Consider the following 14,975-nt stretch of genomic DNA (forward strand, 5'->3'; position numbering starts at 1 on the left):
GGAAGCTTTGTTTGGGAATTGTTTTTCCTACAGTTTCCTCTGTGGTGCCAGCGGATGACTCAGCCCTGAGTCACCAGGAGGCTGAGGGCCAGGGAGGAGGAGGGCAAGGAGAGAAGGGGCAAGGAAGGGGGCCCCAGTTCCAGCCCTGGCTTCCCCGCTGCTTGATTGACGAGGCCTGACAGGTGCCCCATCCTGCCTGGCCTCAGTTTCCCCAAGAGGGAAAGGTGACGTTGGGCTTTGATGAGTGGCTCCAGGTAGGCCAAGCCTCAGAATCCCAGGTTCCTGGGCCCCACCCCAGTCCACAGGCTTAGAGGCAGGCATGGGGCCTGGGAATCCGCCTTTCCTGGAGCTCCCCAGGTGTTTCTGCTACACACCTGGACTGCAGAGGTGTTCGGGAGCCCATGGCTCGAGGCTCCTCCCGGCTGGGCCTGAGAGCTCAGCCTCTGCTTACCCATCTCCATGAACTCACAGTCGCTTTTCCTGCTGATTGCATTGGCACAATGGTGAATGGAAAGTGAGTGGGTTTTTGTTTTTTGTGGTTTTTTTTTCTTATAAAACAGCTTTATTGAAGTATAATTTAGAGAAGTTGTGGGAGTAAATTTACATACATATAATCATCTATTTTAATTAATTCAGTGATTTTTAGTAAATTTACAGTTATGTCACCATCACTGCAATTGAGTTTGAGAACATTTTCCTCATCCCTCATCACCCCTGAAAGATGCCTGCCCCAGCCTGCTGGCCATCTCCTCACCTACCCCTCACCCACCCCTAATCTACTTTCTGTCTCTTTGAATGCCCAGACCTGTGCGTACCTCCCAGCTTCATCCCTTCTGGCTGTGTGGCCTCTTGCAGATTATTGCCCCTCTCTGAGCCTTGGATTTCTCTTCTGTAGAAAAGGGGATAATTATATCCTCCCTGAAACTTGTTGTTTGAATTGCACTAATGTGATAGAGTGTCTGATGTATAGTAGGTGATAGAGTGTCTGATGCATAGTAGGAGCCATAGATGTGGGAGCCTGGTGTGCAGGACACAGGATGTAGTACAGATACCTGGGCACAAGTTGTAATGATACTAGCAAACATTTTATGGACTCTGTGCCAGGCACTGGACTGAGCTCCTTAAGTGCATTATCTCTTTTAATCCCCTCAACAACTCTTATTAGGTGAGTGTTAAAATCATTTCTATTTTGTAGCCAAAAAATGGTGGCATTGAGAAGAAAGAGAACTTTTCCCAGGTCACATAGGTAACAACATGGGTAGGTGGAGAGTCTGTCTCAGAGGCTGTCCTAACCGTTACCCTCCAGATGGGACTCACGGAGCAAGGGACACCGTTAATGGACCCAGGACAAGGTTTGTGGTATGCACTTGCAAAGGACAAGATTTGGTACAGTGGACATGGGATTCGAAAGATGGTATGTGGCACAGAGTGTCCAGGTATGGCATGTGACACGGAGCATGATCCAAATGTACGTGACGTGGGCTGCAGTACAGGAACACGCATCAGGTGACACACGCAGGACAAGGTATGAGGAACACAGGGCCTGGTACGGGCGCAGAGAGCACAGCATGTGTGACACTGAGACAAGGTACCCAAGTTACAGGGCTTGAGGCACAGCAGCGGAGCAGCCTCCTGGGCCACAAGGGGCCTGGTGCATGTCAGTGGCGGGGGACCCAGCTCGCAGCAGCAGGAGCCAGTTTTCTCCTCTCACAAAGGCCGGTCTGTTTTTTGCCTCCTCCTTCCTGTCTCTTCGGATGCCAAAGAGTGGGAGTGTCCCAGAGGAGTGGGACCCAGGGAACCACCCACTACCGCACCAGCTCACACCTGGGTCAAGGCTTGGGGCCAAGTCCATGCTCAGGAAGAGCCTGCCAGGCCCCCAGATCCCCTGTCTCAGAGGCAGCTGTGAGCTCCAGTGTTGGCTGGGCCAGAGCCGGTAATTTTCCTCTGAGCTGAGCCCTCCCTCCTGCTTCCCTCCCTGGCTGCCGCAGCTGGCTGCAAGCATGTCTGCATTCCGAGGCTCAGGGGCTCAGGGGAGAGAGCCTGCCCTGCTGGGTTGAGGAGCGGATTGGTACCAGCTGCTGGCGGAGGGGATGGAGGTGTGGGGGGAGGCAGTGGCTCCAGGCTGGCATTCCCTGAGCCCTGCCAGTGTCTGGCACTCACTGCCATATTGTGTCTCATCTGCAAACCAGCCCCATGAGGAGATTGAGGCTTAGAGAGGCACAGAGCTTGCCCAGGGTCATACAGTCAGAGGCAGGGGCAAGTTAGACCCCAGCTCTCCTGGAGAGGCCTTAAATACCAAGCCTGGGGGACCTGACCCAGTGTGTGCTGGGGGCCAGGGAAAGGTCTTGAGTGGGGAATGATGCCATCTCTGTGGATGATGGGAGAGTTAAAGGCAAGGAGAAAGCTAGTGCAGTGGTTCCGGAGGAAAGATGGGGTCCCTGGGCCAGGACAGTTGCTGGGAGGTGGGAGTGGGAAGTGAATGTAAAGTAGGGAGTGTGTGGGGCTGAGTATCTCAGCTCTGGCCTCAGCCATTATGTACTGGCTGGTGGGATGACACTGGTTAGGCTCTGCCTCTAAGAGTGTCCCAAAGGGTTCTGGAAGCCGCTGGAGGGACAGGCACCTGGAGAATGATGCAGATGTTGGGGCAGGTGCCTGGCTGGGGGTGAGGCCAGGAGCACTCCTGGGGAGAGAAGACAGCACCCATCCCAGAGCCCTACTTTGTGCCCAACACTGTGTTTTGTGTGCTAGATTTAATTTACTTCTAACAGCTGGTTATGATTATGCTTAAGGAACAAAAATGTTCCAGTACTATACCTCTGTTTATATTTAAGAAGGGAAAGTACTTAAAAAAACAACCATTAAAATTAAAAGGATTAGTAACAGTAAAAACTATCTTTGAATATCTTTGAAGTTCTGTTGTAGATAAGAGTTTGAGATAAATTGCAAAGATTCTCTAATCATGCTCTAGCATATGTAGTTTTTCCATAACTGATTTTTCCTAGTATCAAGTTCTGGGAAGCCTGTGAGATAGGCTGGCCATTCTAGACCCAACGACACAGGCTCAGAGAGATTGCATCACTTGCCCAGGGTCCCCAGGAATTCAGTGCTAAGACTGGGATCGAATAGTGGGATTTTGTGGGGAACAGACCAGAGGAGAGGGCAGGGCATCATAAGGAGAGACTCATGGAGTGGGTAGGACGACAGGCAGGCTCTTTAGGTGCTGGCTCGAGGCCCTGTCCTGAGGTGCCCCCACCCCCATTCTTGGCACCAGCAGTCATTCTGGTCTCTAGCCCTTGGCTGGGACCCTCTAGCCCGCCCGTTTTGGATGAAAGGACACAGATGTAGAGGTCAAGCGTGAGTACGGGGGCCAGTGAGTTGTACGTGTGCAGAGCCTGAATACACTCTGGGAGTTCGTCTTTGGGTGTTATGGTTATTGAGCACCTGCTATATGCTGAGCATGGTGCCAGGGGTGCTTTTAATTGTCCCAGACACCCCTCAGGATAGGAATCATCACCCCATTTTATAGAGGAGGAGGTCCAAGTATTGCAGGAGGGCCACTTGCCCATCTCCGCTGCCCTCCCACTCCCCGCCGCCCACTGTAGGGATTGTCCCCGAGTCCTCTTGGCTGGCTCACCACTGCGCAGCTCATTTCTCTCTGGAAGAGGGGGAAGGGAAGCAGCATTTGTTGTTGTTGTTGTTGATAAATCCTATTGGAGTCAGTCAGGGCAACAGACTTCTACTCTAAGGCTTGAACTTTGATCAACTGTGGCAAAACTAAAAAACTTTTGTTGGCATAAAAGCATTCACACTAGGAAGCAACCAGACCAGCAGGGGCAGGGTGAGCACAGATGCCCAAAGCATGGTTTGGTTTCATGATACAGGACCAGGAAATAAGAAAAGAGGAGCTCTAGGGAAGCAGCATTTTTGAACATCTATTTTATGCCACGCACGGTCCTAGGCTCTTCTCTGTTCATGGTGTAATCCAATCCTCTCCACTCACCTTTGAGGAAGGCATTTCCCCCCATTTTATATATAAGGAACTTGAGTCTCAGAGAGACAGAAACTTTCCCAAGCCTCTGGTGAACAACAATCCCAGCTTCCTGTATAGGTGCTAGTCTGTGCCAAGCACTGTGTTGAGCCTCAAATTATTTTTACATTATTAAATTCCCACAGCAACCCTAGGACGAAGGTATTATAATCCCATTTTACAGAGGAGGAAACTGACTCTCAGACAGCAGAAGCAACATCCTCAGAGCCACCCAGCTAGGAAATGGCAGGGCAGGGAATTCAGCCCAGATTCTCCTGGTGGGACCCTTCCTATAATCATGCACAGTGTTTTTCTCCCTCTTGGAGAGCCCTTCCTCTGTGTGGCAGGGAGCTGCCTGCCATGACTTCTGCTCACTCTGGCTCTAGCTGGGGCACCATAGGCTCCACTTCCCTAGGTGGTTTGTTCATAAAGACTGTGTCCCCTTCCTCTGCTGCTCCCATGGCCACAGTTGGGCCTCTTTGCCCTGCTGCTGATTTGTGTTTATGTCTGGCCTCCTCCATCAGTGGGCTGCAGGGTGCTGAGGGTGCTAGGAAACAATTGTTTGCAGCTGTTTGCAGCCCCAGCTGCTGGCCTTTCAAGCCTCCCAGGAAAAAAGAGACAGACTGTGAAGTGGACCCTGGCAGAAAGGATGCAGGGCTCACTCCCGTGGCCAGATCTAGCTGTTTTCATGTCATGGAGTCAGGAAGGAGCAGGGCCAGGTCCCCTCTGAATGGCCTGCCCTGGCTTTCATCAGGAGGTTGGGTTGCCTCCAGAAGCTGGGAAACGGCCAGTGGCTCTGGTCCCTGGGATAGTTGGCCTCTTGGAAGTGGCTTCAGCCAAGTCTCACTGGCCACCTCCCCAACAGCTGTCCACACCCAGGATAGACTGGGCCAAGGCAGCAGTCCAGCTGGCTCTTACAGGGAGTCCTATCATGTCATGGGCTCAGACCTCAGCTCTGGCCCTGGAGCTGAGACCTGGGTTCTACGTTTGCTCTGCCAGGTACCTGCTATGCAATGTCTCAAAGTCATACTTTTGTTCTTGGTGTTATTGTCTACAAAGAGAGGATGGACTAATGAACATTACTGCTCTAAGTCTTATGCTGTAGTGCATTCCAACAGTCTTGCTCCAGAGCTCCCAACCAGAGCAACTGGGCATCACCATCCCTATCTATAGAAGACTGATCTGAGCTCAGTGAGGGAAAGTAACTTGCTCCAGGTCACACAGCCCAGTGCTCAACTTAAGAATCTCCCTATGAAATCTATAACCTTTCCCTTTACCACACTGCTGTCACATGGTATTCACATGCTCAACAAAGGTCCATGTGCAAAGAAACCAGACAGTTCAAGAAAAGGTATCATCCTCCCCATTGTATAGCTAAAGAAACTGAAGCCCTGATCACAGGAGCTGAGTCTCCCAGATTCTAAAACATACGTTCTTTCAAGTCCACAGGGCTCCTCAGACCTCACTAAGGCCCTGTCCTGTTCCCTGGGTTTTCACAACTGGCTTCTCTATTTACTGACCATTGTCCCAAATATCAAACTCCCAGGCCAGAGAGGTGGGGGGTGTTCCCAGGAGGAGCCAGAGAACAGCAGTGAGCCAGAAGGCAAACAAGCTGAAAGAGAGGGCTTCCCATGAGTGGCTGGCTGCCTGGGAAATCAAGAAAAACAGTGTTTGTCATGAAGAGAAAAGAACAGGGTGGTGTCTTCCAGGCCCGGCCAACACCTTCTGTACATTGTGACCCAGTGGTGGAGGCTGAGGCCACCGCCTCCCATCTCCGGTAGCTGCTTTGGGAGGCCCAGAGCCTAACATCACAGAGGGAGCAGGGCTGGAGTTGGCTGTGGGGGTCCTGGGTCCAACTATGGGGGATGGATGTGGGCTGTACAGTTCCTTCCTGTGACTGACACTGAAAAGCTGCCTACTATGTGTGTGGTGCGGGGCAGGAGCCAAGAACACCCAAGATCTGAGTTCAGTGGTATCTCTGAAGTCCAGAGAAGGTCAAGGATAAGGATATGCTCACATAGCAAGTGGCGGCAGAGCCGGGCTGCATCCTGTCAGAGGAACCAATCATGGCTGACCCGAGGGCCGGGGACAGAGCATAGGTGCCTTGGTCCATTCTCCACTCAGTGGCCACAGCCTGGGGATCTTCCCGGGACATGCCTTTGTCCTGGGCACTCACACAGGCGTGTGGAATGCTAGCGGGCTTTCCTGGGGTAGCCTGCCCCAGCTTGGCATGTGTGGTGGGCATACTGCCCCAGAGACTCCTGGCTCCCAGGCATGGTGTGGGCTTGACTGATGTAGCAACTGCAGCCCTTTCCCTGGAAAGGCCCTATGGCTCCCTTCCCGGGTTAGATGGTGTAGGAGGCCCTGCTTGATACCCCCAGACACAGCTTGGGGATGGGAGACAGCCAGGCCTATGTTGGAATCTCAGTGATGCCTCTTCCCAGCTGAGTGACTCTGTCTCAGTTTCTCCCTCTGTAAAATAGGAACTTTAATGCCCGTTTCTCCTCATTGTGAGAAGACTCAGTATTGGACCCCCACACCTCCTTTCCTGCCTCTCTTCTCCCAGAGATGTATGTCTGGACCCGGAGGGAGGGACGTGCTGCCGTCAGTGACCATGGTGCCTCCTTCTGCCCAGCAAGGCCCTGGACTATCTGGTTCAGAAGGACCTGTAGAGTGGACCTGGTCCAGCACCCCTATTTTACATATGGGAACACTGAGGCTCAGAGACATGAACTCAGAGGTTCTAGATGTGGTTGCGCAGCAGTGGGAATGCTGGGGCTGGGAATGAGCTCAGAGTCAGAGCTTTGGTGTTTACCCTGTCTTTTGCATATGGAGACTGAGGCCCAGACAGGGACAGTGACTTGTCCAGAGTCACCCAGGATGTTAATGACAGAGGCAGGCCTAGCGCTGAGGCATCTACCTTTCTACCTGGGGGTCTTTCTTTGCACCCAAATCCCCCCTGCTCTCCTGAACCCTCCTCTTCCAGGCAGGGAGCAGAGGAAGACTGTGTTGTCCCTCTCACAGTCTCTACACATCACTGCCCTGTAGTGAGAGTTTCCAGCTATAGGCTCCCCGAGGGCAGGACCCAGGGTCTGCTGAGCAGGTCTCCAGTCCCGAGGACCAGGCTGCAGAGCTGTGTGAGGGGCAAAGCTGCAGGGCCTTTGCGATCTTTAACCTGGGGACCAGTGACCCTGGGCTGGTGGTCAGTGACCCTTGGGGACAAGGCCAAGCCACAGCAGCCCTCTGTTAATCACCAACTGGGCAGGTTGGGACATAGTTCCACAAGGGGACTGCTTGGCTGGGCCAGCTGCCAGCTCAGGTTCACTCTGGGGGCTGAGATGCCAAGGAAATCTCTTTTTCCCACTTGTTTGGATTTTCCAAATTGTCTAATGAACAGGCATCACTTGAAGTGGTATTATTATTATTATTCAAATATTATTTTTAGATCAATGGTTTATTTAAAAAAATAACCTAAGTACATTGGATAAATACTTGTAAATAGTTTCAAACCCTATAGCACATGTTTTTTTATTTTTTTAATTTTTATTTTGGTATCAATCTACAATTACAGAAAGAACATTATGTTTACTAGGTTCCCCCCTTCACCAAGTACCCCCCACATACCCCTTCACAGTCACTCTCCATCTGCGTAGTAAGATGCTGTAAAATCACTACTTGTCTTCTCTGTGTTGCACAGCCCTCCCCGTGTCCCCCACACACTATACATGCTAATCGTAATGCCCTCTTTCTTTTTCCCTGCCCTTATCCCTCCCTTCCCACCCATCCTCCCCAGTCCCTTTCCCTTTAGTAACTATTAGTCCGTTCTTGGGTTCTGTGATTCTGCTGCTGTTTTGTTCCTTCAGTTTTCCTTTGTTCTTATACTCCACATACGAGTGAAATCATTTGGTACTTGTCCTTCTCCACTTGGCTTATTTCACTGAGCATAATACCCTCTAGCTCCATCCATGTTGTTGCAAATGGTAGGATCTGTTTTTTTCTTATGGCTGTGTAATATTCCATTGTGTATATGTACCACATCTTCTTTATCCATTCATCTACTGATGGACATTTAGGTTGCTTCCATATCTTGGCTATTGTAAACAGTGCAGCGATAAACATAGGGGTGCATTTGTCTTTTTCAAATTGGAGTGCTGCATTCTTAGGGTAAATTCCTAGAAGTGGAATTCCTGGGTCAAATGGTATTTCTATTTTGAGCATTCTGAGGAACCTCCATACTGCTTTCCACAATGGTTGAACTAACTTACATTCCCACCAGCAGTGTAGGAGGGTTCCCCTTTCTCCACAACCTCACCAACATTTGTTGTTGTTTGTCTTTTGGATGGTGGCGATCCTTACTGGTGTGAGGTGATATCTCATTGTGGTTTTAATTTGCATTTCTCTGATGATTAGCAATGTGGAGCATCTTTTCATGTGCCTGTTGGCCATCTGGATTTCTTCTTTAGAGAACTGTCTATTCAGCTCCTCTGCCCATTTTTTAATTGGATTATTTAGCACATGTTTTTTTTTTTATCATGCAAGTACATTGAGGTATAATTTACATACCATAACAATTCACCCATTATAAGTGTACCGAACTATGATTTTTAGTAGCTTTTTCAGCTGTGTAATCATCCCCATAATCCACTGTTAGAATGTTTTCATCACCCTAAAATGTTCTGTACTGCTGATGGCAGTGATCTGGGTGTTTACTCTAGCCTTCGGGCAGCCAGGGCAATGTTTGAGAGTGAAATTGTCCCCCTTCATCCCTTTCTAGCAAACCACCTTGGTAGTTTGGTGTTGCACCTCTGACTTTTTAAGGATGAAGGATGTGTGCAGAAACAGATACAGTTACAAAAAGAGGAGAGGAGCCCTACTATAGTTGTTGTACAATTTGCTTTTTGCATTTGGAGACCTCGCTGTGCTTACTGAATGCCTTCTGTATGTCAGGTGCAATCAGATCTAGCTCATTCTTTTCTCACAGCTGCAGAGAGGTCCATTGTATGGCGGCTCCATAATTTATTTAGCCAGGACATTTGGGTCCTTTCCAGTTTTCTTCAAACAATGCTTCAGTGAACATCCTGGCACATATATTTTTGTGTTCCTCTGTAAGTAATACTGAAGGAAGTGGAACTCTTATTGCATTGTGTGTTTGGAATTTGGATAGTAACATTGCTATCCAGAGAGGTGAAACCGGTTTATACCTCTGTGAGGAACATGTGAGAACTGTGGGGTTTTTATAACCCTCCAAAGGCCCAGGGAGAGGGAAGAGCTCTGTGAATTTAGGCCAGTCCTGGCCCACTGCAGGCTCCGCAGGCCCAGAGAATGCATACAGCTATACACACACAGCCCCAAGGACCTGGCATCTCTCTCCTCACAGACACTGGCATAAAGGTCAGGCTCTTCAGAGTATCCCATCGGCCCCTGTGACTCTCTAGCCTTATCTCTTGCTCCCTGTGTTTCAGACTAGACCCTATTTATTCCCTGGATGTGGCCTGGGTTAGCTTGCCCTCTGCCCGTGCTGTTCCCTCCCCTGGCATCCTGTTTCTTCTCAGTCTGCCTCCTCCGTCTCCTTCAAGGCCCAGGTCACAAGTCCTTTACTCCATGAGGCCTTCTGACAATCCTTGCAGTCTGAATTATTTCCTTTCTGTGTGTTCCCTTAGCCCTTTATCTGACCCACATTCCCCTTTTAAGTGGACTGAAGTTGTGTGTGGTAGAGGGCAAAGTGCAGCGTGATTAGATAGAAGCTGAGCTCCAGGAGGAGCTGGGATGGTGACTGGAGCTTGTGGGGAGGGGGGCACAGGAAGTCCCATTTACCTAGTTGCAGGCCAGGCCATTTTCACTGAAGCTGATTTAATCCTCAGCAACTACTGTATCCATTTAGTAGATGAGAAGATGGAGGCACAGAAAAAGAAAATAACTTACCCAGAGTGGAAGCAGGAATTAAACCCAGGTCTCTAACTTCCCAATTCTCTTTCCTATATTTGCACCAGGCTGCTGGGAGTGGGGAGATCTGGGATGCAGAGAACCTGGGAAGAGAAGTTGGGTCCAGCAGAGTGGGCGCGGGCGGGTGGCAGGGAGAAGAAAGGGTGGTAGAGGTGGGAAGCTGGCGTCGGTCAATCTTATGAGCACTTCTCCCAGTGACTGTGCCTCTAGTGGGAGAGTGGAGGGTTGGGAAGGGAGCCTGGGAGTGGGGGGAAGAGACTGGCTCCCCAAGGGGAGCCAACAGGTAGGACCTAAAACTGAAAAACAAAACAAAAAACTGCGCCCCCCACCCCCCCACCCCCAGCAAAACCACCACCACCAGCTATGAGAAGCAACACGGGCTTGTTATTTAAGACACGAAGGTAAGCTCTGACAGCATCAGCTAAAGGAGGTAGAGAGAAGTGGTTGCCCCTGGAGAGAAGCCACAGATATGTGGCTTTACATTTTGATAAAAAATAAGCTTTTTAAAAATAAAACTTTTAAAAAAGAAGAATAAAGGGCACTCTTGAGTAAAGTAGGAGCCGCAGTCGCAGTTCAGAGGTCTGCGGCCCAGAGTCTTGCTTGCTCTGGGTCCAGGGAAGGCAAGCCCCCCTCTACTGCCCTCAGGTGGGCCCGTCCACCCAGACGGTCTGAGTTCGGAGCTTGGCTGCTCCGTGGCCCCTTGTGTGCAAGCTACTTGGCCGTTTTGCACTCAGTGTTCTCCTCTGTAAAATGGGGCTGTCCATAGCACCCACACTGTAAAGGCGGTTATGATGTGTCAGCCTTCCCAGGTGTGGAAAGCCTTCAACAACTGTCAGTTCATGTTATTTTTTGCTGAAGAAGTTAGTGCGGAGAGCGGAGGGAGTTTGCAGGGGTCACACGGCGGGCTGCGCTGCGCTCCCCTCCTGTCGTGCGTGCGCCCGGTTAGCGTGCACCGAGTTAGCGCCGGCTGTGGGCCAGGCGCCGTGCCTGGTCTCCGCCCCGGAGCTGGAGTGAAGGGGCAGCCAAGCCCAGTCGGGTCGGTCCCTGTGGGATCCCCGATGCTTCCCAAATCCAGGTCAGATCCCCGCCCCTTCCGGGCCCGCGGGGACCCAGCCCCCAGCCCTGCCCTGAGCCCTCCCTGCGGGGCGGTCCCCGGCTTGGGCCGACGGCTACTTAAGGTCGGCGACGCGGAGCCCGCGGCTGCCGGCTGGGTCTTCCGCCGTTGTCGTTGCTATGGCTCCGCGGCGCCCCGCGCTCGCGCTGCTGGGCGCGCTGGTCCTGGCGCTGGGCGCGCTGTCGCCACCGGCCCGCGCGGCCACCAGGTCGCGGGGGGCCGCCCAGGCGCGGGCGCCCCAGGGGCGGGTGCCCGAGGCGCGGGTGAGTGCCCGGGGGGCCCGGGGGCTCCCGGAGTAACTCTCTATTGTAAGTTCTTGCAGATACAGCGCTAGGAAAAGGGGAGTAATTCAGGTCTAGAATGGAAAAACTGTTTTGTTGCTTTGTAAGTATCTCTTGCTGCTTCCGGGGCGCCCGTGGATGGGGGTGGAAGCCTCGGGGGCCTGGCTGTTCCCCTCCCTCGGCTCACCTCACCTTGGCCGGATTTCTTTTTCCCTCCCCGCCGCCTTCTCATTTCTTACCCATCTCTGAGGCTGATTTCTCCAATTCCCCGTCTAATTTTTCCTTCTCTCTGCCCGATTTCTCTTTCCCTTTTCGGATTTCGTCCATTTTAGATTTCTTTTTCTCATTTGGTTTTCCTCCCTGTCCAATATTTCCCCCCTCTTTCTTGTATTATCTTTTCTTTGCCTGCTTATTGTCATTACTATTATTTATTCTCCCCTGTCTGATGTCTCCTCCGACCTGTCTGGCTTCTCCTTCTCCTCCCCTCTTTCCCTTCTGTGTCTCTCCTCCCCTCTGCCTGAGTTCTCCTGTCTAGTTTTGACTTCTTCCATCAGACCTGCCCTCCGGCCAGCGGTGAACTGCGCCCCTGCTGATTTATGTCCTCCAGCTCCAGGCTAACCTTCTCGCTCTGCTCCGCCTCTACCCTGCTGCATGTCTGGTGCCTTTCCCCCATCCTTGACCACCTCCTTTCCAACAGGCTCCTGCAGACCCCGGCTGCATCCTTCTGCCTTTTCCAAGAAATGGAATTTGGGGGTGGGGCTTGGGGGGCAGGAGGGAGGAGGCAAACAGCGCAGGAGGCCACTTGGGCTCAGTCATTTAGGCTCTTCTTGGGGGTGTGATGGGGACATATTTGGGGCATGGGAAATCTTCCAAAGAACAAAAGCAGACACAGGCTTTGTGACTTTGGGACAGCCCCCTTTCCTTTTTGGGCCTCAGTTTCCCTATCTGCAGAATGGGGTTGGATAGTGAACTCTCCGAGGACCCTTCTATTATCTCAGAGCCATTGAGGATGCTAGAAGGAAACACACTGAGCCCCTGGGGACCCACAGGTTTACCACCTGAGGAGGCCTCCCCATGGACCCAGAGCTTGTGCTCTGGGAGCCTAGAGCAATTCGTGCTGTGCCATTTCCTAGCTGTGGGTCCTTGGCAGAATCCCTTCCCCTGTCTGTGCTTCAGTTGCCCCATCCAATTGGCGCGAAGGAGGGAAGGGAAAACGAGGTAGAGCCTCAGTCCCTCCATCACCGGGGAGCTGAGTGGGAGACAGATTCAGCAGCTCAGGACAGGGTTTGGCGCCTAAACTCGGCCCTGTTTCCTCACTCACCAAGTCAGGGGGCCCCGAAGGGGGTGGGGAGAGTCAGAGGCTCAAGTGAGATGCTCTTGGGGCTGGAAACCACCCTCCCTCATGCCCTGGGGTGTCTCCCCACCAAGGCTCCTGCCCCCGCTCAGGCCCCACCCTGTCTCTTCTAGCCCAGCAGCATGGTGGTGGAGCACCCCGAGTTCCTGAAGGCGGGGAAGGAGCCCGGCCTGCAGATCTGGCGTGTGGAGAAGTTCGACCTGGTGCCTGTGCCCCCCAACCTTTATGGAGACTTCTTCACAGGCGACGCCTATGTCATCCTGAAGACGGTGCAGCTGAGGAATGGCAACCTGCAGTATGACCTCCACTACTGGCTGGGTGAGGCCAGCTCCTGCCTCAGTCCCTCCCCTGTAAAGCACAGGCCGGAAAGCATCCATGGGAATCAAGGGACTGTTGAGCATCAAGTGTGAGCCAGGCTCGTGGCTGTTGGTTACGTGTCCTCCTACTCTAGAGCCAGCTTGCCTGAGTTTGGCCCCAGCTCTGCCCTCTGGCAAGTCACTCAGTGTCTCTGTAAAGGGGACAAGGTGATAGTGCCATACTACTGCATAGGAGTGTTGTGAGGATTGAACAAGTTACTGTGACACTCAGAACTGGGGTGACTTGGGGACTCTGAACCCGCTGCACAGCTTCCCTGGCTCAGCTCCAGCCACACCCCAGTTTGCCCTTCAGAAACGGGGGCCTGGAGTCCCTCCACAGCTCACTGTGTGACTCTGTAAGTTCTGCCCCCTCACTGTGCCTCAGTTGCCTAATTTTTTTATTTCATTTTATTTTAGTTTATTAAGGTATCATTGATATACAATCTTATGCTCAGACTTCACATGAGCAACATTGTGGTTTTTACATTCACCCATATTATAAGTCCCCCCATATTAATTGCAGTCACAGTTCATCAGCGTAGTAAGATGCTATAGAGTCACTACTTATTTTCTCTGTGCTATACTGCCTTCCCTGTGCCCCCCATCCTATATTATGTGTGCTAACCATAATACCCCTTAATCCCCTCATACCTCCCTTCCCTCTGGTAACCACTAGTCCATTCTTGGGTTCTGTGAGTCTGCTGCTGTTGTGTTCCTTCAGTTTTGCTTTGTTCTTATACTCCACAGATGAGTGAAATCACTTGGTACTTGTCTTTCTCTGCCTGGCTTATTTTAATCAGTTGCCTAATTTTTGAATTGAGCTCATGCTCATGGAGGGCAAAGAGTGAGTGTGGGGCAATGTGTCACAGCTGGAGGACTCTTAGAAGCCATGGAGCCCAGCCTCCTACCTTCCCCATTATATAGAAGGATTAACTGAGGCTCATAGGAGGCAGGGGCTTGCCCAGCTTCCACAGCCAGGTCAGGGCAGGACTGGGGCCTCCAGTCTCCTCAATGGGAGGCTGGGACCACTTTCTGGAAGCCAGGTTCATGTTGCTCTGACATCCCCTAGGCAATGAGTGCAGCCAGGACGAGAGCGGGGCAGCTGCCATCTTTACTGTGCAGCTGGATGACTACCTGAATGGTCGGGCTGTGCAGCACCGTGAAGTCCAGGGCTTTGAGTCAGCTACCTTCCTGGGCTACTTCAAGTCTGGCCTCAAGTACAAGGTAAGTACAAGGTAGGTCCAGGGCAGCAGGGGCAGATGCACCACTGGCAGGGCTCACTCAGGTCCCCCTGTCTTTCAGCCTTGGGGGTGGTGTGGGCAGACAGGTCAGAGCTCAGCCTTTGGAGTTGGCTAGTCCTGGGTTTGAATCCTCGACCCTTCCTGACTGTGTGACTTTGTACAAATCATGATCCCTCTCTGAGCCTGTGGTCTTTTAAAATGGAGAGAAGAAAATTCTCCACCACTTCACAGGATTGTCTTCCTAGCCCCAACAGTGAGAGGTGATCCGTTGGTGGAAACCTAGACCCTCGCTTGCCTGGGGCTTGGGTCTAGTTCTGTTCCTGCACCTCTTAGTTCTTAGGCCCTGCCAACAGGGGGCCCCATGTTTGGTATTGAAGGGGCACCCTTGATCACATTCCTCTCTATGTTCATTAGAATCCCTTGACCTTGAGCTATGAAGAGTCTGAGCCAACACAGAGCTCTTCTCCCCAACTGCCAGCCAGGCGGGGCTGAGCAAAGCCCAGCCTGGAGCCCTGAGAGGCCGTGCGACAGGGTGTTTCAGCTTAGAAGGGCTCAGGGAAAGCCGTAGTTTTGCAAAGCTGGAGTTCTCTTTGGCTGGGATAGGGAGGGGATCACAGGCTCTGATAGCCAGAGGGGCCTTAGGGTCTGAGTCCAGATCT

At 52.0% G+C, this 14,975-nt stretch overlaps 1 protein-coding gene across 3 annotated transcripts in view; it reads left to right on the plus strand.

Annotated features, from left to right (window-relative positions):
• GSN (gelsolin) overlaps positions 1-14,975 on the plus strand; it is a 53,431-nt gene that overhangs the window by 15,429 nt on the left and 23,027 nt on the right. The window contains exons 1-3 of one of the 3 annotated variants that reach the window (XM_036915469.2): positions 11,159-11,347; positions 12,833-13,037; positions 14,145-14,299. In XM_036915469.2, the coding sequence (XP_036771364.1) occupies positions 11,204-11,347; positions 12,833-13,037; positions 14,145-14,299 (504 nt within the window). In that variant the 5' untranslated portion in view covers positions 11,159-11,203. Of the gene's footprint in view, positions 1-11,158; positions 11,348-11,429; positions 11,469-12,832; positions 13,038-14,144; positions 14,300-14,975 lie in introns of those variants that run through there. The other 2 variants (XM_036915471.2, XM_036915468.2) reach the window with 2 other exon arrangements.

This window comes from Manis pentadactyla, chromosome 3, assembly GCF_030020395.1.
Source record: "Manis pentadactyla isolate mManPen7 chromosome 3, mManPen7.hap1, whole genome shotgun sequence".
NCBI lineage: Eukaryota > Metazoa > Chordata > Mammalia > Pholidota > Manidae > Manis > Manis pentadactyla.